Below are 26753 nucleotides of genomic sequence, written 5' to 3'. Positions count from 1 at the left end.
CAGAAGTCTATTAGAAAGACAATCAACCATTTTTCCAAGAGAAAAAAAAAAAAAATGTACCTTTTCCAGCTTCAAGCAATTTCTTTACAGAAAGCCTGTTCAAAGGCTCAGTCTGGAGTGATGAAACTCTTTTTGTTCTTTTGCTCACTTTGCTATGCAGTAGTGTTTGAAGTATCAGACAATCCTCTAACTGTTTCAGCAAAAGTTTCCAATATTCAGTATCAAGGGAAAGTGCTTCCCAAGATTCTGTGTCAGAACCTACAATTATTTGGGAAAACTAACAGAACATACGAACTGTTTTAGGTCGGTTGAATTAAAGAAGCATAGTTTTGTTTAAAAAAAAAAAAAAAACAAAAACGTGTAGTATTAAAATTGAAAGCTATATCCCAAGAGCGACTGCATTTTAAAGAATATTTTAGTTCGAAGTATGTACATTAACTACTATGCAAAGATCAATTAATACCCCACATTTCTCACAAGATGCACAGGTTCTTAAATAAAAGCCTACGGAAATAAAAGGACCTGAAAGGTCATCTTACAGTCCCATTTTAAAGTTCATATTTAGTTGAAAAATGGGTTAGAATCCCTTCAAAAAGATTTAATTTTCAATCTTCCACTATACACACATTCCCTACATATAAAATTAATCCACCTACATTTCAACTCCCTACCATATTAAAAAATACATATCATGCACCCAGAAATACTGGATCATACCACATTGCAATTCTGTGCATGATTTTGATAATTCTCATGTTTATCAGCAAATGCTATGCCAGGAAGCCCAAGAATCCTTCTGGTAGGGTTCTTGAGTTCTCAGAAGCCTGGCCATTCACACTTCGAGGCTTTAAGCCAAAGGATGGTAGGAAAAAATAAATGGGGGGAGGGAAGAAGATAAATGGCTTTATGGAAGGCAAGTTTTGGGGGAAATAAAGCTGTTGCTTTATTCTTTGAAGAGAAGAAGAAAAGGTCACAAAGGAGAGAGCATATGGGTACAGCATAACATGTTGCAACATACCAACATGCCTATTTGGACACTGACAATTTTAGTATACTGAATTGCAATAGTTAAGATGAATGTGCAAAAATACTAAAACACTTCCTGGTAATCTAGTTATAATTTATAAAGGCAGTCTATTTATGAGACTGAATATCACATAAACCCCATCTAATCTGTTAAAACAAGTAGTAACACACACATATGCCTAATGCTACTTAAGAATAGAATCATTTTTTCCATCTTGAATTGCAATGCTGCGTGCAGTTTCACAGTCACAACTTTGTGAAAAGATTCTTAATTGCCAAGAAAACCAAACACCCTTAAGAAGGCATAGTAACATAAGCGCTAAAAAAATTCACCAGTATATTTAAAAACAAACAAACAAACAAAAATCACAACTATGTGAAAACAGGCTTACCAGCCAAAGTTCATTCATTCACTGCAGCATAATGTTCTTCAAACTAAAATACAAATTTTCAGGCTTGCAGGATGGCATGCTTGTGCCCATTTTAGAATGACAACAAATGAATGCCAAGGGTGTTATTCTTTAACAAAATACAATTTGCATGGAAGTGATACAGTAAACAAAACAGAAGAGGGAGGTCCAAGATGACTTACCTTCCTCTCTGTCACACCGTCAATTATCTGTGCAGTTACAGAATGTCCAACGTGAGCAGATAACAAGGCAGCTGCATTATTTTCAGTCTGGACACAAGCTGTACGCATTTGCTGCCACCAGGGGGAAACTGACTGGGTGTCCCAGGACTCATCTATAGCAACTGTAGAGGCAGGGAGAGCAGGAAACACAGCTTGGGTTACGGCGCATCGTTAAAACAAGTAAAGCAGCAATCAACCCCAAAAGCAGCACTTACTGATACAGTTTATATTAGCAGCAATTTCCAATTACTCTGCATTATCTTTTCTAGAAATTGTATGCTACATATCTAGAATTATAACTGAAATTTCAAATAAAGAGCAGAACATGAATTACCCATTCTCCAAGTTTCATTTGTAGGAAACAGGCAATAGATCCAAATCACTAGATAGTAAAACCTGCTGCACGCTTACTAGATCTAAGGAATATTACAAAACGACACTTCACAACGCAGACAGCTTCTGTTGTGATTTCAAGATGCCACACACACTCAATGTGCTCAAGCTGGCTCTCTTCAGGTACCTCACCTTCAGCAGAATTAATCTATTCAGACAGCAGCAGTAGCTTATTCATGCTTCCAGTTTCAAGCTGATAATTGTGCCCTATGTTGAACTAGACATAAGGGAACCTGACACAGATATATTCAGAGCAGCTCTGTGTGAGATAGGAGAATTAGCATTTATTCATTACCCAAATAATGGCAAGTTGACCATCGAGTACCCCTCAAGTTACAGAGATGTTCAATATACAAATGCTGCTGGAATAACAATGTCTCAACAAGTTAAAGCAACTCAGAGGACTTCCAAGTGCCAGTCAGCACAAGGGAGGGGGGCAGGACTATACACCCAAAAAAGGAAGGAAGGGGAGCTGGAGAGTCACCTTCTGGTGCCAAACAGGGTTTGTGTCAGCTTAGTGGAAGGTGAAACTACAGGGCATGAAGCAGGCTGTTCACTATGGCACTCTTCAGATTTTGATTGTATTTTTAGTTAGTTAATCAACATGCAGCATTTAGATCCATTACATAATTTGTGAGGGGGAAAAACCTTAAGTGATAATATAGGCAAGCCAGAGCAGCAAATTTCTAATATTCATAGAAACATAGAGTGGTTTAGGTTGGAAGGGACCTTAAAGATCATCTAGTTCTCAGTTGTGTTTAAGTGTTCTAAATGCACGTTTCACCTTTCATTTTGCTCAGAAGTGACAGCATAGTATGAAGGCAACTGACAGAATCTGGTTTGTCTAGAATATCTCTTTCCTTGGAAAGCCATAAGTTGAGAAGGAGTGACTGTAAAACAATAAAAGAGAATATGGAATTCAAGCAATAGCATGAAACTGTAATATTGCAATATACCTAATGCAAACACTGTCTCAAACAAATTTTTTGTCACGGAGCAGAAATGTTAGATCCATGAATCCTTGTTATATTAACAGAGGAAATTAAAAATATATTGCATAAGGCACCCTATGACAGACTTTGAAATGAAACAGTACAATCTCTATCTTTCATTCAGAAAGAGGTCTTAGAACTAAAACCTTCTTTTGAATGCATAGCCAGCTAATACCAGTATGTTAGCACTCTCAACTTGGTAAACATTAGTAATTATTAATATCACAGTAGATGGAAAAAAGTACCAAAAAACTAAAATTGCATGCAGATGAAAGATAAAGATGATTGTCTGAACACTACTAGCAATTCTGAAAAATTTACTTTTAATTCTTTTTAGACTTCCTTGCTTTAGACTTCCTAATCCAAAGGTCAACATTCAGAATTTTTCCTTTCAGTGTTTTTGCAAAATACTAAAAGTTTGGAAGTATGCAATAATATCTTACCAACAAGATTTGAGGGCTAAAACCTGCCGATTCCAATGCATGACACATTTCCTCTGTGGAACTCTCCCCACACAAGCACTTCCAGAAGAAAAAGCTGCCTGAATCAAAAATTAGTTGACATCATGAACGACATCTAAAGCCACAGCCTCTTCCCTTACCCTCTATTATCATCTATTGATCAGGTCCCATTGAGTGTAACGCAAAGGACTAAGTTACATCCAGCATACCCTTCATGGTTTACCCTTAGTGGAGAAGAAGGTTCATTACAAAAGGACGTAAGTGTTCCTACCACTACAGGAGTCATATGGAAAATAGATTTATAACAAAACAAAGGTTATTGTACTGTTTGGATGTCCTGGTTTCGGCTGGGATAGAGTTCATTTTCCTTCTAGTAGCTGATATAGTGCTGTGTTTTGGATTTAGGATGAGAATGTTGCTAACACACTGATGTTTTAGTTTTTGCTAAGCAGTGTCGACACTAAGTCAAGGACTTTCCAGCTTCTCACCCCACCCCACCAGCAAGGAAGCTGGGATACAACACAGTCAGGACAGCTGACTCAAACTGGCCAAAGGGATATTCCATATCACGACATCATGGTCAATATATTAACTAGGGGGAGAGCTGGCTGGGGGCCCCTGCTCAGCAACTGGCTGGGCATTGGTTGGTGGGTGGTGAGCAATCGCATTGCTCATCACTTGTCTTGTATACTCTAATTCTTTTACCATTATTATTTTCCCTTCCTTTTCTGTCCTATTAAACTGTTTGTATCTCAAATCACGAATTTTTTTTTTTTTTGTCCCTGACTACTGTCTCCCCCATTCCACTGGGGTGAGGGTAGGGTGGGGAGTGAACAAGCAGTTGTGTGGCATTTAGCTATCTGCCAAGTTAGACGACGACACTGAATTACACATTTTGTTCAATTCAAAGAATGGCTTGAAGTGTTAGACATGTCTATGCATGGAGTAACCCGTAGCTGTGTGGCAGCACGTTGTATCTTATATAGCAAAGTAGTGGTATTTCAGCCAATTACATAATTCATACCTTACCAGCACTACAAAAGTGTGAGTGTCCCTTTGAGGCAGAGGAAGACTGGAAAAACAACATCTTCAAGAAATCATCTAAACTACTTGGCATGACATCCATGTTTCAATTATATTTGTTTACAGCTGAACACCCTAATATGTTACTGCTGATCTCTGTCCAAGGGCATGGGGGGAAGATTACTTCTACCCCAGTTCTTAAAACCAAGTATACTGTTATGGTAGAGAAAAATGTGAATTCTAAGATTACTTAAAACCAGCCTTTGATCTTCACAAAGATGAAAGCCAAGCTCCTCTGCCTAACTTTTCAATCCAAATTCCTCTCAAAAGTCTGATGAATAAAGCCAAAAGAAGCAGGAGGCTACAAAGTGAACACCATATAACACTTGTGCACAGAATTCTGTGTTTGCACCAAAATTTCCTCAGAAAATAAATAATCTGGAAAAACAGTGCCTTTGAGACAAATTTAATTCAAGCTGCTTCCACTAGTTATTTCCCAAGAGCACCTCAAGGACAGTCCGGAACAGATTTGCAAACTAAAGCAGACTACAGACTACAGTAACTCCATCCCACTCCCCAACAGACACCCCAGACACACTCACCATCCATAATATTTTCAATTAACATTGTCCAAAATCTCCTCAAGTCCACAAATGAGGGTTCCTTATTCTCTCACCTAACGGTCCTGTGCTGCCTCTGGTCAGCTGCCCCATCCCTGCAGCTAAAGTCAGTCCCTGTCATTAACTGTGCTGTGACCACAAAAGAGACAGCAAGATACAGCAGCTCTGTAAAGTGCCTAGTTACCACTGTCCAACTTACTAGCTTCAAAAAACAAATGAACAGTGGTAACATGGCTTTAGGGTAATTATATCTAATGATGTAGTTAACTTGTATTAATATTCATCTAGGTAGAAAGACTTGTCCTATGGCTAAAGGTAAAAGTCTGGAACTAGCACTGTCATATAATACTTCAAGACAAGCCAGCTTGTTAAGGCCCGCAGATTAAGGCTAAAATATTTATACCATCTTAGATTATAATCAGTCTAAGTAATTTGACAAATAGTTCTGTAGCTCTTACCTAAAGCAACGTATTCTCCATCTTCCATATTTTTCACATCAATAACATCCTTTTCATATTCCAAATATTCTAAGAACATTTTCACAGACAGTATGCCATCCTTCTCATCAGCAAACTGAACAGTAGTTTGGGGGTTTTCTTTCTTGTAGTTCTCCAGTAAAGTTTCAAGCCTATGAAAATCTTTTTCTTCCAGCCGAAGCAGTTTAGCCAAATCCTTAAAAGCAAAAGCCCCAAAAATCCTTCATCACAAGACTAATGCAAACAGATGTTTTTCAAAACACAGTAAAAGCCTATTTTGGTTTGAGCATTAAAAATGTCTTTTAAACGGGCCAAAATGATTGAATAATCTCAAAATCAGTTATTTATATAGCTCAAATTAAGACCTTGTTTAGCTTCATTTTTAAGAACTTCAGCAGATACATTTGCCCTATTTAGATCCTGCTCATAGTGTAACAATCGCCCATCAAGTAAACAAGCCTATAACACCACTCCGTATGGCTTTTGTAAGTGTATAAGCAGTTTTCCAAATGATAACAAAAACAAGACAAATTACAGTGGTACACAAGCAAATATCAGAATTTGAAGTTTCTACTGGTCCCAAAATACCCATCCAAGACTAAACAAATTAAGAATGTGCTATGTAATTTGGATAAAGGACTGAAATCAGGAGATCCATTTTCACTTCTGTCTCAACTTCATGTGACTGCTAAAGAATATTAGGTAGATGAATTACTAGGCATTTGTACAGAGGGGGAAAAAAAAAAGGCATTACAAAACAATTACTTCATTAAATGTTCCAGATCACAAAAATGGGTAACAGCTTACCTACTTATTTTATCTGAGGCCTGAAAACTTATTTTTATACTGATATCATCACTCAATTCTGTAAGACAACTGAATTTTGAATTTACTTACATTATCAGAGGGTGGAGTGTCTTTCTGGATGCTCTGGGAATTTAGCTTGCTAACTAGTTCATAAAGATGTAACAGCTTTAACTTGTTTGCACAGAACTGCAGTAGTCCTTCATCCACACACTCAAGCTCTGAGGAGAAATAAAACTGCATTTGAACTTGAATATATTGCCTGGAATAGTGAAACATACTTCGCAGCTGCATTAAAATCCTTTATTAGAACTAGAGGACTTGGGTGCCTCTGTGTACTTTTTTGATGCACTGCTGCTTGTAATGATTATGTTTAATTCATAGCAATATAAAACATGAATTATGTTTAAGAGAAGTATTAGAGAAAGATGTCAAACTCATTTTTAAACTGAAGGAGGTTGACAATGTGGAACTGAACAAAGACAAATCTGTTGTCTTTTCCTGGTTTAAGGCCAAACTAGAGATTGCCAAAAACTGAAAGACACTGTCTCAAACATATTTTCTTTCATCAAGAATATCAAACTATAATTTTTTTATTCATCTGTTAACGTTTTAAGCATACTCCTTGCATTAGAAGAGAGCTTGATATCTACTGATAAGAATTAAATTTAATCTCTGCAAGACACTGCCTTTTGTATTTCTACAATCTTAATCTCAGAAATTTCATGTATCTATCAACATTCAAATTTCAGTAACAAAGCCATCAGAATATAGGAACACCATCAACACAATGCTGAAAAAAACCCTCTATTCCAGTGTATTTAAAATTAAGCATTTCAGAGAGATCCTAAAAGGACCTTTCTATATAAAAGAAATCTCACCTTCACCTGAAACAGCTTCTAAACATCATTTTCTCCCTACAAACCCTTAAACACTTTTTAGACATTGCCATTAAAAATCCTCCAAACAAAAGAGAAATGCACAGAGATCACTGCACAGGCACACAGAGCCCAGCATCTGCTTCATATTATATTTTACCTACTAAGCACAAGTGGAAGGATATGCCACTACTCTTCTGAAATTAGAAGGCTGAAACATAAGCCAAGCTTGTTCTTTCTTGTGACTGTGAGAGAATAATGTTATGTATGACAGTAAGAGATTAATGATGAAAAATACACACTCAAACAAACAGACCTCAGTTAAGTACACAGTTCAGTCAATTTCTCTTCAGTGTAAAAGGGAAAGTTTCTATCTTTCTTTGTTTTTTTTAGGAGTTCTAACAGAAATGGATAATGCTAGTGATTTAGAATGCCAGACCAAAATTAGGTAGAGAACTCCACACGTAAAGCTCTCAATCTCCTGTATCTACTTCAACAAAATGGTTTAAAGAAAAAAAAAATCCCCAAACACCAATAGAAGTGAAAGAGACTTCCTCTCAAAGCTTTCACACTACAAAAACGTGTTGTTATGTTCTCACTGAGGCAGGACAAGGGACACAGCCTTTCTAATTCACAAATGGTATATTCAGGACTTCCACATAACAGTGCTAGGGATTTCTTGACTCCTGTCACTAAAAGCCTCATCTTCTAACAAGCTCAAACGAATCTATTGATAACAAAAACTGAAAAAAGAGCAGACATCTCTTGCTGCGAAGTCCCAACATAGGCAAAGGAAGTGGCAGGCACATGCTTCCCCACTCTGTTCCTCAATACCCAGTTGGGTTTCCAAAATAAGGTCACCCCAAGAACAAAGAAAGTTCTCCCTATTTATAAAGATGCAAGCATATAATTTCAAAGAAATAATCTCATAGACTTTAAGCAACAAGATTTTGAATGGGTAATGACATTTTCTGACATTGGCTCTGAAATCTCTAGCAAAACATATGAAAAGTAACTTCAGTGAAGTTTACCATGAAAATATACTAGGCATCTGGCCAGAGCTCAGATCCTCAGTGATAAGGACTTTGCATTTCCAGTACATTAAAATTCACATATCCAAAGTACCATATCCTTACTGCCTTCTTCAGAGAGAGAGAACAAACTAAAACATCTACAGGCAAAAGTCTGTGAAAGATTCTTGGGCTGTTGGTTTTTTTTTTTTCTTTTTTTTTAATATAATCACAAGTTACCAGGCACATAGCAAGCACAGACAAGCATACTTACTAGCAAGCTATCTGCAGTCTGCATTAAAAAAAAAAAAATACGTAGAAGTAATATCCTGTGATATCTAGCAGCAAAACTAAGCAGACCAAGTCTGGTCTCCCTGTGGAACAGAATAGTTCTATAATAGCCTTACAGCACTGCAGACAAAGTGCAAATACCTCTTCATATTTGCAAAATAAATATCCACCTACCCTGTTTTTTTAAATTATCCATTAATGTCTGAATGATGTTTGTGAGAGATGAAAGTGGCACACGTTCACTTGTCAATATACTTTCCAGAGCCTGTTAAGCAGACGTTCAACAGAATTAAACATTTACTTAATTTTACTGTAAAAACATGTAAGGTAAGCCAACAACAGCACAACTTCGACAGTGATTTTTCATCTGTATTTTGTTTTCACATATACTTGTAACATAATTTGATCCTACAGAAAGGTCTGTTCTCTATTAATTTCTGACTTTTATCATGGAAGGTGCCTTGGGGAAGTCACAAGTCAAGATTAATTCCAGTCAATATGTTGTAAAAAAACAAAACAAAACACCCCCCCAAAAAAAAAACTCAAAGCAAAAAAAAAAAAAAACACAACACACCACTGAAAGACTTAAAAAGATTTAGCATTCTAATCTGATAACTTTTTTTTTTAATATTAAAGTATACTGGCGTCTAAATATTCACCTGTTTCTTTGTGGCAGGGTATTTGATATCAAGTATTAATTCCTTTGCTTCAGCTTCAATCAAATCTGCAAATAAAGACACCCATGACTTCAATTAATATTTCTCAAATGCATTCTCAAAAGCAAGTCAACCCGCACCACAGTTAAGATACACAGGGGTTCACAGTATAGAGATGAAGACACTATTACTAAAGTTGCCAAAATAAACTTGAGGAAAACAAAACCACAGCTCAGTGTCACCTCTTACTTCAAATCTGTCTTTTGTAAGAAATATATGTTACTTACAGGAAGAAGGATATCTAGAGTCAAATGAACTCCATTACATAGCATAATGGACTGCAAATAGACCATGTTTTATGCAAGCAAACTCAAACTAGAGTTTAGTTAAGATTTACATGGCTGACAAGGCTTATACTGGATCCTTGTATGAGATAAATTTCATCTGGTAGCTTATGAAAAAAATACAAGCTAAAGATCATAATTCATAGCACATACAGCTGTCAGAATGCACTGCAGTCATACCTGTGTTTGTATACTTACAGGACAGATAATAGAAGAACCATTTGATAATCCCAAGAAATTGCACAAGAGAACTTACCTGGATCTGAGGTTTTAGCTTTGAGTAAAGCATTTAATTTCTTCACTAGATGCATATCCTTTGCTCGCTCACTCTTTTTATCACTAAAGGGAAACAAATTTTAATTGTATGAGTGAAGAGAACTAAAGTGAATGATTCAGAAAAATATATATTTTTTTATGCTACTTTAAAATAACATCACATTAATAAAAATCAAGTTAATGGATACAAATCAATGAGATAATTATCAGAGTATTTTTCAATTTTGAGAAGGAACACCAGAATTGTGCTCTCTAAATAAAACACTGTTTCCAAAACCAATAATGAAATTCATTTGGTTATACAGAGCACAAAGTCCTTACCTCAGTGCTAAATGGAAAGGTACATGGACTGTTTTTACACTTCCAGAGACCGGATCCACAAGGCATATCTGATAAGTCTGGGGCTGCCATCCCTGACTGGTCACATTGTTTAGACCCATTATTTTATAACCAGGATACAACAGCCTGAAACCAACAAAAAACAGGGCCTTTGCAACAAAGAACAAAATTAGCAACCTTCCCTTTCCACACACCAAATAAAAAGACGACAAATTTTATAAAGCTAAGGTTTAACAACTGCTAAACGTGCTTATCAGGAAAGACAGTAGACTGATGAAACATGACAAAGTCCCCTTCTATAAAACAACAAGATGCATTCAGTAGAAATATCATAAGCAACATAAAAAGCGCCTGCCAGCACTTTTTGCTTTTACCACTGGTATATCCACATATCGCTTTATTGCAGCAGCAGAACCAGTATGCCTACCTGATAACTGTTTCTTACCTACAGTATTTTCCTACATTGAAGGCTCCAACCCGAGGCCCTTGCTGTGTGCTCCACACTTCCAGAATGCCTCTCCTCGGAGCATAGATCACAAGGAACTGAGCTACTCTGCTTGGACCCTGAGCATTTCCAAAAGGAGAAAAATCCATCTTCTCAGTTTCCCTCTCATGAAGGTCCTCTACAGTCTGTATCCAGCCAACTTCTGCATCACGGTACCCTTGGTAAGAGATGAGAGAAGTTCATTAGCGTACAGAAGTTAATACATGCCTAGTACACATCACCACCCACTTAAGTATTATTCCAGCAGCAAGCTGTCTTCAACCTTGTTTCAAACTGTGCAGCTCTGTTCAGCAGCCAGACTCCTGTCAAGAACTGTGGTCCATGGACTCAAAGCATGGCCCACCAGAGGCCTGCTCATACCCAAATGCAGCTACCTGCAAAGCCTTGGGAAGGAGCAAGTTCTTCTAGAAGCCAAAAAAACCCCAAAACTCATCAGGTCTGTACTCAGGACATTACACCAATACAAAAACTTCTCAGAGAAGCAAGATCTGTGAGTAAGTGTTCAGATTTCTCACTTTTCAAAATGACAAAAAAATATTTAAGAAAGAAAATTTGCATCACCTACTAAATAGGATATGTATGTTTTTATTCATATGTTTTCATTCATATGTTTTCAGCATTAAAATGTAAATTTTAGTACCCCAATAAAAATATTCATCTTCTCTCTCTCTCTGGGTAATGCAAATACTTTCCCTCATAAAATCCTCCTAAACAAAAAAGCAGAGATGCTCTAATGTCGTCACTAAACTATGTAATGGTTTAGCAAGTACAAATGAAGACTCCAAACCACAAATGAAATACTAATGCATAAAACAAGTCTATAACAAAATATATTATACTGAGAAGGATGAAAAGTACTCACAACTCAGTGAGAAAAGGTATGATCTAAACCATTTAATTCAGTAGAAAGTTTTTCTTAAAAAAAAAAAAAAAAAACCACACACCAAAAAAAGAAGGAAAGAAGAAGCTATTTCACATCTTAAAGCCTCACAGTGTCTGACTATAAAATAAAGCTTGGGACCCTAACAGTACTTCCTAGATAATATGAAGCTCTCAGTGATGATCTAAAAAAAAGTCCAAGAGTATCACAAAGCACATATTATAGCTAATAAGCTCCAAAATATGAGAAGGAAAATGCACAGGGGAAAACACGATTACTGTAGCTATTACATCATGAGCATGTCACTGTAGTAGCTACTATATTCATGACCACTAACCTTCTGAATTGTTAGTATGGGAGAGAGTGAAAAGAGCTAAATTTTCTACCTGTTCTTAAAACTTATCTTATATCTTATTAAAAGCCGCAAAATTGTAATTCAATAGAGAAAATAAGAAGTGGTGTAACATTAATATAGATTACAATCTTAGAGATTAACGTTCGCATTATTTTAGCAAAAGCCCTCAGTTTAGAAAAGACTGAGCACTCCTTTCTTGTACAGTCACCATGATGAAATGATAATCCAACCAGCTGTGCATCTTCTGACTGATTTTTCAAACTTCTGTTTATTTTCTCATCAGAAGTAAAGAATATACTAGAGCTTGTCAAGAGAAAGAATCTTGGAGAATAGAGCTAAAGCTCTCCTAAAAAAATTTTTAGGTCAAAAGCTTTTTGTTGGAATTCAGTCTGTGAAAAAAAATAAAAATCTAAAATATACAAACTAAGCAGACCAGATTTTTACTATAGGCAATATCCGTATTTCAGGGATTGGTACAACAATATCCTTATGGACTTTATGCGACACCTGCCTTTGGTTTGTGATAACAAAGTGTACTAAAGTTTTTCTTAATAATGGAAAAACAATTGGCATTCGAAGTCTGAACATAAGAAATCACAGTGTTTTAAAGACTATTATTTGCTATACTAATATACACTGTCATACCTTTCCACATGCGAACTGCAAGTCCTCTTGTAACATCTAATAAAATAACCCTTCCAAAATCATCTGTTACTGCTGCCAAAGTGTTACATGGAGAAAGACATATTCTTTCACCATGGCGACGGGAATCTGGAAGTCCAAACCTAAAAAAAATAAAAATCAAGCAAAACCACTAGATACTCTGTTTACTATTTCTGAGGGAAAATGGGTATCTTAAATGGACTAAGATTTCTTTTTTTAAAGTAACATGGTCCTACTGAAAACCAAAGTTCAGAAAGTAAGATAAGCGATCACCTCGTCATGCATTGTCAGGCAAGGATCTCAGAGCAGTGGGTTACTTCATAAGCCCTCTCTTACTGTTGAATAGTCTTGAGAATACTTAAAAAAATTCAGCAAAATCAATCAGGAATTAATTTAGTCTTTTATCTGCTTTCTTGATAACATTACGCTACAGCCCGTTGTTCCCATTCTCCTGTCTTCACAATCGACAGTGAAACAGGATACCTCCCAATTTTTGTGAGGGGCTTTAAGCTATCATAAGCAGCAAGCACCTCATGCAGCTTCTTTGAAGCACTGCAGTGATCAACTTCAGGACTGGTATTTGTCTGACTGACACTTATACATATGTCACTAAACTGTGCACACTGGGGTTTTTTTGCAGTAACCATGAACCCACACAATGGAAGTGAAAGAGATGAGTATTTATTTGTCCAGAATGACAAACTGAAATGAAACAGAGCTTGAAACAAATAACCTGCAAACTATCATTGCTGCTTAAAGTAAAGAAAAATAAAAATGTGCATCAATTACACACCTATCAAAATAATTCAAATAATTAAAAACATGGGAGACAAAAAGCAATTGAGACAGTTTGTAAAACTTACCTCACTGCCAAAGGGGTTGCAGGTTCAACTTTTGGTTTCTGTTTTTGGGCAGGTTCTTCTTCATGTTTACTCTTCCAACCAAGCCAACCACTTGCAAGAGAAAAAACACATCAGGAGAATCATACTAACGGTCTTAAAAATCAAATTATTATGTAGCTACCACAACAAAAAGAATTTAGTGTAATTCTTTGTTTTATTACCTGGCAGCATTAAATAATGCTGAAGTCAGTTTACTTGCAACTGCTAGGGCAACATGAGACAACAGTGGCTGTGAGCTTCCCTGAAAGAAAGGAATAAAGTGTTTAGAAAGTCAAGAAATAGTCAGCTGTGAGCCACCCTGAAATGAAGGAACAAAGTGTTTAGAAAGCCAAGAAATAGTTCTTACACTGAACTCAACTGCAGAATAGTTTTTCAGGCCTCCTATGGACTTTCAGCTCAGAAAGCATAGCTTTAAGACTCTGCAAAATTTTAATTCACTGCCCCCAGAAAAGCCATTCTGACATCTCTTTACCATTTCAAAATCCTCCTGCAAGTCACTGGTAGCTCAGTGTGTTTGTCTGCAACAGAAGTTAAAAAAACCCTGTGTATGATTTATCATGGAGAGTTAGCTGGTGTATGGCTTTGGCATCCTTGCAAATATTAACGTAAGCAGTTTTTTCATAAACATATTGGAAAATCAAGTACAAAAATCAAAATTAAAATTCCAGCATTTTCAATCAACTTTTGATCTTGATAAGGACAGCACGCACATAGGGTCTGAATGTACAAGACACAGCTACACTGCCATCCTTCTCCTCTAATACAACAGAAGACAACGTAAGTGTGTTACGGGTATCGTTAGGCTTAAGTTGCAGCTTTCTTCTATAAGTAGCAGTTCCACTACATGAAATCACCACAGTATACTCAGGCCATGAGTGTACATGAACAAAGGACAAAGGCCTTCAAAAATCCGTTAAGGTGAATATTTACACAATCTCAACATAATTTTTCAAAAAACCTTAGGTTACTTAATTGGGAATACATTTACAAATGAGAAAAAAAAAATTGACTATTACATTCATTTTAAGACAGAAAATAAAATTTCTCATTAGCAGAAACCTGTGGGAGACATTACTATCACATCCACTCCAAATCATTCCAGTTTCAGAAGATCAAGAAGGGGAAATGTCAGCATAAAATAAGCATAAGAATACTTCAGAAATACTCATACAGAAAAGAGAAGGATTAATTATTCAAAGTTTCAGCAAGTCATCTTTGTAGTACATACCTCCAGGGCAAAAAAGAAACCAGTGAAAGGATTGGATCCAACAGTAACATACTGAGACATAGCAGGTGGGCTGTTTTTTATAGCTGCATTATATCCACCTATATTGGAGGCAGTCTTCATTTGATCAAAAGGAGACAGTGTCATGATGCCTAACAAAAACATTAAAGTGAATGTCTTATACTTTCAGAACAAAGGCATGTAATCGCTCTAGAAGTCTAAATGTATTCCTGCCTTCTTGACTGACCAGCCAACATTCAGGGGGAAGGGAGGAGGAGCAGCTTTAACCACAGACATTCCAAAGAACACAGCAGAAATAACCTAATGTACTCAGGTTAATTAAAAAGCGTAGTTGGTTTGTTTAGAAGAAAAAAATTTCAGCAGAGTTCAGCAGCAAAACATATCTATCAAATTCACTTTGCCTGCCTTTTTAGACCCCTCCTGGTCCCTTACCTGCTTTTGTGAAAAGGGTGGAAGAGAAATGAAGCTTACTGTCCTTCAGATCTGCCTGTCTGACAAGAACCTGGGCTTCTGCAAATTCCGAAGGAGTAAAAGTCTTTGAGACCCTAGAAGTCAGTTTGTCTTTTTTGGAAAAGAGTAGTCTCAAATTTTAGTTTCTTTATATGCTAGACTGAGGAAAGACCCATACCAGTCTTAACCTGTCTGCCAGACAGTTCTTTAACCTGACAGAAATGGGAATAACTGCTTCTGATCTAGTCCCTCTTAGCTCACAGCAGAGGACAAGACAGCTACAGCTGTAACATCTTTTCTCCCCTCAAGTGGGGAGGAAAGGCTCAATCAGACTAGAAGTAAAAGGAAAACATACTTTTGATAATAGTTAATGAGATCATTCACTATCACAGCCTTCTCCCACTATTTATGTCTATCCAACCAGTATCATGAAGTGCTCTCACCACAAATTTAACAGCATGAAAACATTCAGTTTCATTTAAGCTAAATATTTGAAATTAAACAGAAATGCTTACCAATACTAGCATGGTCAACAATTGTATCCACATCTTGCAAACCCCATTTCTTATAAGCTAATGGTGGAGGCTGGACATTCTCATTGCCAGATGCTGCAGCTGACAAAAGTTGATAGAACATAAAAAAATTCCTACTGAGTCAAAGACAAAGGAATAGCATAACTAAGGAAAAAAAATGATGCAATTTGAAACCATAAAATAATCTAGCTTTAAATTAACATACATTTAAACAGTTGCTGAGCTAAAATGGCCCTTTTTATTAAAAAAAAAAACAAAACAAAAAAAAAACAAAAACAAAAAAACCTAAATACCTTAATGAAATAAAACATTTTAAAACAATTAACTGAATGAAATTGCACATGTTATTCCATCACAACTGTATTTTGTACTTGAAGAGATCTTTTCTTACTAGTCATTTATGATTTAATATTATGTACAATTTTATAATGCTACTACAATTTATTTCTGGGGCCTGGGTGTGTTTAAGTGGAAACCCCCCTGCCAAAGTACTTGCAAAGTCAGCACGTTCACTAGGTATGTAAGTGTGAGGTAAGAACAGTGGTAAAGTTAAAGCGATGATTGAAACTCTTCAAACACCTATTATGACAAACAGAAATGATCAAGAATGAAAGAAGACATAGCACTCTGGCTGCAGATATTACAACTAGATGTAAGTGCTTCTCTGCAAATGGTGATCTTCTCTCACAGAGTAGAGTGTGTTCTGTTTGTGAAAGTAGATGAATATTTCTCACTACAGTGTCTGTTTCCTTTTGCATTTGTTGCATGATTCACAGAATATCACTTTTTAAAGTTTTGATTTACAAGAGTTTTGCCTTCTCTTATATTCCATGAAAATGCTACTGTTTCATTAAAAGGGTAAACGTTACCAGGCAGACCCAGAGAACAATCTGCCATGGCAAATCAGGATCTGAGCAGAGCTAAAACCAGATGTCTAGGGAAGAATATTAGAACAAGAACACATATGTAACAGTGTGAGGGGAAGAGAATCGTGTGAGAAAACTCATGGGTTGAGATAAATACAGTTTCACAGCTAAAGCAAAAGCTCTGCACGCAAGCAAAGCAAAATAATGAATTCATTCACTGTTTCCCATCAGCAGGCAGGTGTTTAGCTGTTTCCAGGAAAGCAGGGCTTCATCACACATAACAGTTACCTGGGGAGTCAGATGCCATAACTCTGAACATTCCCCCACTTCTCCCTTCTCTGCGTCCAGCTTTTACCACTGGGCATGACATCATATGGTATGAGATAGCCCCTTGGCCGGCTGGGGTCAGCTGTCCCAGCTGTGTCACCTCCCTGTTTTTGGTTAACCCCCAGCCTGCTTGCTGGCGGGGCAGTATGAGAAACAGGAAAAGCCTTGATGCTGTGTAGGCACAGCTCAGCAACAGCTAAAACATTGGTGTGTTATCAAGGCTGTTTTTATCACAGATCCAAAACACAGCACCATACTAGCTACTATGAAGAAAATTAACTCTATCCCAGACAAAATCAATATACAGCATTATGGTGAGAATGTACAAAACAGTCAATGCTACTCAGCCAACTTGTGCTCCAAGAACATTTTCTGCAAAGAAATTTCCTTGTATATAGTAGATGCCTACATATTGATGGACAAGCAAGGGAAGACCCAAATTCCACCTTGATTTGATATTTAACAAACAAATTTCATGTAAAGTAAAGTACTATTAACAGAGCCAGAAATAAACATTTCCTCTTAAACGTACCTCTTGCTACCTGATTGCGACATGCACGAAGGGACTGAAAGAGGCTGAAACCGTCAATTGTCACAATTGCTGCTGGATATAAGATACTTAGTTCTTCATTCTGTGGAAGAAAATGAGAGAAGGGAGACAAAAAAAAAAAAAAAAACAAACACACAAACAAACACATCACTGTTACTGTTATAACAGCTTATATTTTGGCTTTTTATACTATTCACTACACAAAGATGAGAATTATGTCCAGAGAGTTAATATCAAACAAGCCACAGGCAACAGACTAATGCAAAACTATAGAAATTCAGTATTAAACCATCCACTGTATGAGTAAGTTATTTAGGCACATCATTCTAAATCTTTATCTTCTTTCAATGACTTTTATGTTTTCTTAATATATTTTATAGCTTAGGGAGAAAATACAAACGTTACAGCAGTTTGTTAAGGCCACAGAAAAACAGGTTTATCTAGAATGCAAGTATCAAGGTTTTATGAGCTAAATTCTGAAACTGGATTAGTACCTGAATTACCACTTGGGCACATAAATGATAATTTGGTGATATAAATTCAAGACTCAAATTCCTTAATGTTTCTGTATTTCAGAACTGATCCCAAAATGTCATGCTAATAATTCACATGAGCATTTGTATAAAGCAAACCTGGAAATTTCTGTAACTTTAGTTTTCTGCATAAAGCATGCCAACTCAGCCAAAAGCAAAGAAAGCTGGCTTTTCAGCTAGCTTGAGCTCTGCAAGAGCCTTCTCTGCAGGAAATACTCATGACATGCAGGTTCCCAGCACTACCTCCTATAAAGATTGTTTTAATTTTCAGCTATCTTCTCCGTGAAATAATTAAGATAAGTTCTTATAAATGAATATATACAGCTCTTGGCCCCTGTCAAGTTGCATTTTGTCCTTTCATCAATATATTATCGTATTTTGTGCACAGAACAGGAAATGAATGAAGCCTTCCTTTTCAAGGTTATCACAGAGAAAATCTTTAGATTTGTTCTGTTTTTAACTAAATACTTAAAAAAATAAAAAGAAATTCTGAATCCTCAAGCTATACAGACATGAATACTTCTAAAACAAGAAATCCCGAGTCTCTTGTTCTAATGAATTGTCCATCCCATCAAAAACTGGTAAAGGACATGGAGGATTCACAGAGAACACTCCCTTTCATACCCCATAACACTGCCACTTCTCTTTTGAAATAATCTGACAAAACCTGTTCTGTGACACCAGGATGCCTGGGAATTTCATAGGTTCTGCACTTAAGCTGTAGGACAGGGTCTTCATTTAAAAGCTGTGCAAGAAGCAGTACTCCACTCTAGAAGAGAAAGAATAATAAGCATGAATGTTTCTGTCCCTTCTCTTAGGGAAAGCAAAAAGCACTATCTGCAGAAACAGAAGTTTTATAGAAATAGACATTTATTACAATAGCTTGCTTGTGGGTCTACCATGCTGAGAAACATACCTCAGTGTAAAAACGAACATAGCCAGAGGTGAAGCCAACCACAATGCAGGTCCAGTCAGGTCGGCCTGTAGAACTCCTGTTTCACAAAGATATACTAGAAGTTAAAAACAAATTCTGCTCTAAGCATTAAAGTGTAACGTAAGGAGACTAATGATGTGTATATATAAGAATATCAACCCTTACCTCTTCTGACTTGCCAGTGGGATACACAATACACTACTCACACATTCACTAGAAACAGAAAGATAAAACTAATAAGTGTATTTTTTTCTCCAGTTGTGAAATTTTACTCTACACAAGAGATCTTGCCAAGTCAGAATTTTTAATATTTTAAGAATATATTAATGCAGCACACAATATATCAAATTCATATTAAAAATAAAAAAAACTTTTATTTTAAAGACATTTTCAATTACAAGTTCATGAGTGTCCAAATGTATTGCATGAGTGCTTATTATACCTTGCTAATGTTGTCTTTCATCATTTACAGACTGATTATTCTGCCAGTACTCTTCAATAAAGATTCAAGTTAAACTTTGTGTGCCTAAAGGTAAGTAATTTTTTTCTGATTTTAATAATATACCAAGTTCAATGACATTTTTTAAGAAACAACTGAACCATGATTACCAAAATAATTTTTTTAAATACATCACACAATTAGGTAGATTTTATATCCATTGCATTTCACTGCTTTATAATTTGAGAGCATTTGAAGAGCTAACATGGCCTTCCCAGTAAATGCAGTAACTGAGTGTGCTCAATGCACGGCAGGCAAAACATGCAGAAGGCAAGCAGATGAGCAGGCCTCAATATCTCAAATCAAAAGTTATTTAACTGTTACCATGACAGAAAGTTTTATACTGTCTGGGGAAACAGAAGCAATACAAAGGTTTTATGAAAGAGCATATAAATTCAAGATGACATGCCAAGCAGCCCTCAAAGCATAAATGCCCACAGTACTGTTGATTATTTGCATTTCAGGTCACCTCCATTCCCTAAGGTGCGATTAAATAATCAGGCTTGACAATTATAGAAAAAAAAGTTTTCTAAACACAAGTTTGACATAAGCTGCAATTCAGTTACAACTTCAAAGCAGTATTAAATATCTCGGTGAAATCTCATCTTCCAATAGCAAAGTTTAGCCACCACAGAATATTACCAGTTGAACACAATGTCGGTGGGTAAAAAAAAAAAAAAAACAACACACACACACACACACAAAAAGTCAAGTCTTTCAACAGTCTGACAGCAATTGCCATAATTACACTTCCACAGAAATAGAACCCTCACATACAGGAAACACTTTCAAACCTTAAATCAAGATGTAGTGAATATAACCACGCCTATCTTAAGCAAGCCACCTGTTCTGTATGATAGTGTTTCTTGGGGCTGTTAACAGTAGTAAGAAACAAACTCCCAAACAAAATTTCCTTTTTTTTAATAAAAGATGATAGGGTAATTTCAGTGGCAGTATGGGGGGTAAAAAAAAAAAAAAAAAAAAAAAACAAAACAAACCCAAAAAAACTTAGATGCACATAAAACAGTTCAAATGTGTGGCAGTGGCAGTTTTACAAAAAAGCATTATGATTTTTACAGATTGGAGAAAAGCCAGTTAAGTCAACACCTTCTGCAGCAGAACAGAAGGTTGAAGCCAATAGGGAGCATGTTCAGAGGCAGACAGCTACTCAAGGCTGCAAACTTAATAACAAAATGCAAAATCCTTTTCCATATGGGAGATTCAAGAAAGCATCTGTCTCGTTATTTGAAGACAGATCGAGCAGAAGTATTGTATAAATACCAAATGCATGACCAAAGCAAATTTTCCAAGTCCCTAAATGACTTAGAGGCCCAAACCATTTCTTGATCAGAGATGACTTTATATTTGCTTAAGGTTTTCAAAAATGAAAAGAAGTATTTCTAAAGCAAAATTCATACAATTCTAGTTGCAACATCCCCTAACAAAATTTCATCTCTACTATAAAGGTACATTTTTCAAAGTGAGTAAATGGGTACTTATTCTTTTCCCCTTCTAGAACAGGAACTTATAAAAATCATGATAATCCAGATCTCTTGGAATGTATAGATTACATGCAAATACACAGATTTGCACAGAGAGGACCTCTGTTAATTTGTATGAACTTGTCCTGAGATATCACACTACACATGAAGAGTGACCTTTGCAGACAATGTTTCTGATCACCCAGGCTACTCCATTTCTGTTTTCAACATTAAAATGCATAAGACCATGAATGCACTTGGATGAAATAAAAAAAGAGTAAGTAAAAAGCATATGCTACTAATTATCAAACATGAAAACAACATTTTAATCACAGCTGCATTTCAACACCTACCCTTCTTCAACATTCAGAGAGCCACTCCAGCCAACAGCATATTGCATTTCTTCTTTTCCTTTGTCACTGTGCTTCCATTTAGCTGCCATTAAGAATAAAGACACCATCTATAAAACTGTAATGTTTTGCATCTCTCAAATGTAGTTCTATTCCTAGTCCTTCTCTTCTGTATAATACATCCTACCACATTTAGACTAAGTACCAATTACAAAACTTGAAGACCATAAAAATAACAAGACACTTTTAGTGACTTTTCTAAAGAACTTTCATGTTTTCTTAGAAATTTACATGGAACAACACGCTACTAAAATTCTGAAATGCCTAGATTTGTTTAAAAACATTAATACAGTAACATCTACTTCATCAAATTTTAAAAGGCTCAATTCATGCAACAGCCTTTGTTAGGAGGAAAGTACTAAGCAAGGGCAAACTTCTGGGAAGATTACTGAAGATGACCTTAAATAAACAGAAAAATTTAATTTTGACTGCCAAGAAGGACTTGGGAATCCTGCATTAAATCTGACAACTTCTAATCATCACCTCATAATCAAGGTTAGAAAACACTATACATTATTTTTCACAGGGTGGTATTACAGCTGACATCTAATTGTTGAATCATCTCCAAGGTACCAATGGACAACTACAAAAAAGTTAGTGTTGTGTGCCATTTGCCTGACACCTAAAATCTGAGACATTGACAGTACAGTTGCCACTGTGCAGTTCAGCAGAAGCAGTTCTCCAGCAAGTGAGCTACATCACCTCCTTATTCTTGATCCACCAAGAAGTTTCTGAGGAGTACTGCTAGCTTTTAATTATTGGTGAAAAATTATCAACTAGTATACAATGGTTTTGGAACACACAACTTTGCAGGGAATGACAAATGCAGCAGGACAACTCAATGCAATCTGCCCAATTATGCAACTCTGAGCTTCAACAGCCTGGTTTTGTTTTAAAATGGTAAAACAATCCCCGTATCAAGAGGTTTCCCTTAATCGTGCTCACATGCCACCAACTGCAGCTGTTAACAGCACCAGCACCACAGGCAACTGCACAAATGTAAACAGCAGCTGTCTGATCAGTGTTCATCTATTACTAAGGGTACCTTTAAAAGTTCAGCGAGCCCTACTTTAAAGTAAAATATAAAGCCACCCATTATAAGATGGAGAAGAATTTTCTATCAAAGGTAAAAACCTCAAAAACAATCCACCTCAGCACTCCCTTCTCCAAGTGACAGTGGCCCAGTTCATTTTTTCCAAGGAAAAGGAAAAATAAGGTCAAGTATTTCTTAATGGCTAAAATTAATACGAAAGTTTTGTTTTTCTTACAGAGCACAAAATGTCAGTATCTCTGAGCATCTCAAACAACTGGGTAGCTATAGCATATATTAGTTATACATGACAAAATAGCTTTCTCTGATCAAAATATAGCTGAGAAGTAAAGACAAAACAACTTTCTTACCAAGCAGTACCTAGAAAATGCATGATGTGTACTAGAAAACACTCCAGAAACTCTTGAAGGTATGACTTGGGGGGTAAGCAGGTGGGGCTGGGGGAAAACAAATCTTGCCCTGATTACTATTAAGTGTTTTAGCATATATACTTACTAGAATGTATACTTACGCACTAAAAAGACTGCTTTCTGTTCATTAGCTATTACCATAAGGTCATTTGTTGGTGACAAGGACATTACACAGTCCTGAAGCCAGTAATTTCTCTGGTTCTTGGAATTCGATTCCTCTTCTTCCTACAGGTAAGGCTCTAATCAAGGTATGCAACAATTTTCAAACGTAGCAGAACTTGCAAGGTTCACAACAACAATTTGGCTCGCCCTCAATACCAGCACTGAATGGACTATTACTTATCAAGTCACTAGAGGTCCAACTTGCATGAAAAGCCATGAGAAATGCATCAACCTTGCACTAATTCTATCTGTTTGTTTACAAAACAGAAAACAAAGAAGTATCCATTATAAGCTCCTCAAAATCATCTCCTTTCAAAGCAACACTCGAAGAATGAGATTTAAAGTTTTATTATTATTGGAGACTGGAAAGAATCTCTTTAGTTATTCTTATTATAATCCACACTCAAAATGAACCATTTATCCAAACTCATACACTCATCAGCATTAAGTAAATATATGCACATATGAGGGAAGTAGCTAATCTGGCATTCACACTAAAGCCTCCTGGTAACGTGCAATTGGTATCATGTGGCTTTCCAAAACAAGGAAAAGCACTGAACTTGTCAAAAGAAACTAATTTAAAAGGTGGAAGACAGAATGATTAAAATCAGCATTTAAGACAAGATTTCAACATCATCCCCACAAAATAGCTAACCAGTTCCATAAAGAGACACCCTGTGGAAGAAAACTTTTTATAAACTTTATGGGGTTTTCTTTTTCATTTTTTTTTTTTTTTAAATTTTCAATGCCTTCTCAGAAGTTCCTGTGTTCCATGAAATAGATACTTGTCTGAATGACTTGAGTAATTCCAAGAAAAGATGCATTTTACACCAACTATAATGCAAATCAACCGACAGTTAAAAGGTTTAACAAGGGAATTCGTTGTTATATTACACTAATAATTCTCAACTCTGTGCTAGACAGATGCACTCATTTTGGTGTTTGTTCAGACATACAGACTCATGTACTTATATGCTCCTACCCAGAGCAACCTGTTTGCCATGGATAAGAGGTTTTTTTCTTTCTGAAGAGTCTGACCTGGAACCACTAGGAACTTTGGAGGAAAACATGTAAGCAGAGAAGGAAGTCTTTAGCAAGAAGAATGTGAATTACCCAGCAGAAGAGTTTGACATTTTAAAGGAAAGAATGAAAAATAAGACAATTTCAATTTAGCAACACCTGCTGGTTCTATCAAATTACAACATAAGTAAAAAACAAAGCATTTGTTCTCCTCATTAAGGAAGTTACAAACATTAAAGCACATATAACAAAGATGTGACCTGAGAAACACACTCATTTCATGGCAATTATAGTGGAGCTGAATACTCATTATATTTTAAAAAATTTTATACTGTCATTCCCTGACATCAGCATCACTGATTCATCCCTGGGAGACGCCATGCTTGTTTCAACTTGTCACCTCAGCTGAAAAAAAATCTGTTTCCCCGCTGAAATTAGCAATTACAAGGATGCTGCCTAACTCCTTCAGTGTACTTCCTGCATACTGAGATAAAGACATCAGATAGGAGAGTTTTATTGGTAAGCTGAGGTCTGGATTAGTCAGTCTACTCCATTAGCTCTCTCTCACAAGGAATTAATCAAGCAATTGTGTTCAGATGATTCATTCAGGTGCAGAGGATTTCTACACAGACAGCTTCCCTAACATCTTATGCAAATCAGTTGGTAGCTAGAAGTCTCAGCCTTAGCAACAATTAATAGACTGGCCACCTTAGTCAAACTGGTTGGGCAGAGAGATGTTTTTCCCCGCTTTAAAGAGCAACTGTGCTGCCCTAGCCTACATATGTAATTTGATCCCTCCAGTAACACCATTCACGCATCACACCATAAAAAGAGCGCTACGTGATCATTAGAAAGATGCTAGTGTCAGTGGTTCATAATTTAGGAGGTTTTGATTTATATTAATTCAAGGTAGATTATTGTAACTCCACTGCCATGCCCGACTGTCACTGACTAGCTATAGGACAAAAAAAAAAGATGCCACCAGCTGCAGCAGCACAGGAAGCTGTGTGTATAGTCTAGTGAGGAAAAACCCTACAAAATACAAGAATATGAGTAATTATCACAGTAGGTAACATCCCAGATATATTTACAAACAATTACAGGAGAAAGGAACAAACAAGCAGTCACATTTAAAAGATTAATCAAGATCCTTCTTGCCCAGGTGATAACTATACAAGAAAAAAACCCACCACGCAAACAACTGGAAAAGTCTTGTAGAATGGGCACGTTAGCAATGAAAACTCATATATATGAACTTACAGGTTCTTGTAATTCTGTTTCATCCCAGGCTCCCCAGCCACCATCTTCCCAGCTTGTTGATTTGCCTGCTTTGAGCGAAAAAAGATGTGTCACATGAATACAGCACAGGCAATAAAAAACACAATCAAAAGGGATTGCTGGGTGTTGTTTTCCTTTCACCCTCAATGCATTAGAACTTCATTTATGGCAGGTACTAAACAAGTTCTACAGAAATAACCACAAAGTGGTAGAAATGGCTGCTTTACTTCTCTGTATTTACTTCCATTTTTGACACTATGGAAAAGTAATAATAGAAGATGTAACCTAATTACAAATTGGAAAGAGGTGTAACAACTCCCGTGTCAAATTAATTCTGACTGACTGCATCTAGAACTCTGGATAAGTAACATCTTACAGTGCCTGGTACAACACATCATTGATCCTTCAACAGGGCCTCTCTGCACTTTACTAGAACAAATTATTCAATCAAATTTGCCTTTTTCTCAGTTTCTCACAGACATTTCAAAAGAGCTAAGACATACTGCTAGTTTTATACAGCAAGTCGAAGCAAAAAGTGAAGATATAAAGTAAAGGCCACCCTATGTGTCCACTCCACAAAAACTTTCTCCAGCAGGTATAGATACTTAAGACCTTATCACAAAACTTAAGCTTTAGCTTGATTTATCTAATTATCACTACTCCAAAGATGACAAAAGCCCCATCTTGCACATATTAGGCAGCTACAGAGGGAAAGTGAAGGGACAGTAGGCTCTCTCCAACCCTTCAGGACTCAATGTATATGCCTCCTGATGTTTTACTAACTGGCATAAAACCACCTGTAACACACCACAAGAACCACATACCCACAAGTTCACATGAAACAATTCTTTTATGCATAAGTAAAATATCTTCCTTTCCATAATAGTGGATTTTGGTTTGATTTAAGTCAACTGCAGGATCAACCAGTAGCAACATAAATTCATTTTAACAGGGAATGACAGTACATGAAAATTCCTGTGACAACAAAACGTCTGAGTCCAGAATAATGCTGATCCCACCATCACTCCCAAAGCAGCCAAATCAAAAGCTGAAGCTGTGACCTCCGCGGGGAAAGTGAGCACAAGGACCTTGTCTATACCCATTTTTGCAAGACAACACTGGAAAACTAAGGAGACACTGATCAGTTTGTTATGTCATTCAGAAACCTCAGAGAAACCACAAGATTACAAAATACCACAGACAACTAAGAAAACTGAGATTTGTAGAGACAGGCCTACTTCTCCGTTGTCTTATAAAAGTGAATGTATTAGTCTTATATAAAACATATCTGAAATTCTTTCATCTAAAAATACAGAATTTGATGTGAATTTAAAAGCATATGCAAAGGGTAATTATGCACAGGCATTTAGGAGAAGAAGATGCACAATTCTCAAAACAGCACCATCATTGGGACCCTCAGTAAGTCAATAAGCATCACTGTAGTTCAGTAAAAAATCCAAGCACTGACTTCCACCTAG

The 26753-nt window shown here is 36.4% G+C and overlaps 1 protein-coding gene across 4 annotated transcripts in view; it reads right to left on the bottom strand.

Annotated features, from left to right (window-relative positions):
• The window catches only part of RAB3GAP2 (RAB3 GTPase activating non-catalytic protein subunit 2), a 46393-nt gene that overhangs the window by 10836 nt on the left and 8804 nt on the right, over positions 1-26753 (bottom strand). The window contains exons 2-24 of one of the 4 annotated variants that reach the window (XM_042789633.1): positions 25258-25325; positions 22917-23040; positions 21298-21379; positions 19130-19177; positions 18947-19022; positions 18698-18799; positions 17480-17579; positions 15737-15835; positions 14754-14902; positions 13687-13766; positions 13487-13576; positions 12606-12745; positions 10666-10882; positions 10203-10346; positions 9862-9944; positions 9265-9329; positions 8780-8870; positions 6520-6647; positions 5605-5818; positions 3486-3583; positions 2835-2940; positions 1619-1779; positions 61-277 (exon numbers count right to left, since the gene is read on the bottom strand). In XM_042789633.1, coding sequence (XP_042645567.1) covers positions 61-277; positions 1619-1779; positions 2835-2940; positions 3486-3583; positions 5605-5818; positions 6520-6647; positions 8780-8870; positions 9265-9329; positions 9862-9944; positions 10203-10346; positions 10666-10882; positions 12606-12745; positions 13487-13576; positions 13687-13766; positions 14754-14902; positions 15737-15835; positions 17480-17579; positions 18698-18799; positions 18947-19022; positions 19130-19177; positions 21298-21379; positions 22917-23040; positions 25258-25325 — 2682 coding nt within the window. Of the gene's footprint in view, positions 1-60; positions 278-1618; positions 1780-2834; positions 2941-3485; positions 3584-5604; positions 5819-6519; positions 6648-8779; positions 8871-9264; positions 9330-9861; positions 9945-10202; positions 10347-10665; positions 10883-12605; positions 12746-13486; positions 13577-13686; positions 13767-14753; positions 14903-15736; positions 15836-17479; positions 17580-18654; positions 18800-18946; positions 19028-19129; positions 19178-21297; positions 21380-22916; positions 23041-25257; positions 25326-26753 lie in introns of those variants that run through there. The other 3 variants (XM_042789634.1, XM_032989188.2, XM_042789635.1) reach the window with 3 other exon arrangements.

The sequence above is a fragment of the Tyto alba genome, unplaced genomic scaffold (genome assembly GCF_018691265.1).
Source record: "Tyto alba isolate M040663 unplaced genomic scaffold, T.alba_DEE_v4.0 Super-Scaffold_16, whole genome shotgun sequence".
NCBI lineage: Eukaryota > Metazoa > Chordata > Aves > Strigiformes > Tytonidae > Tyto > Tyto alba.
This window is presented reverse-complemented; position numbering and strand designations above follow the sequence as displayed.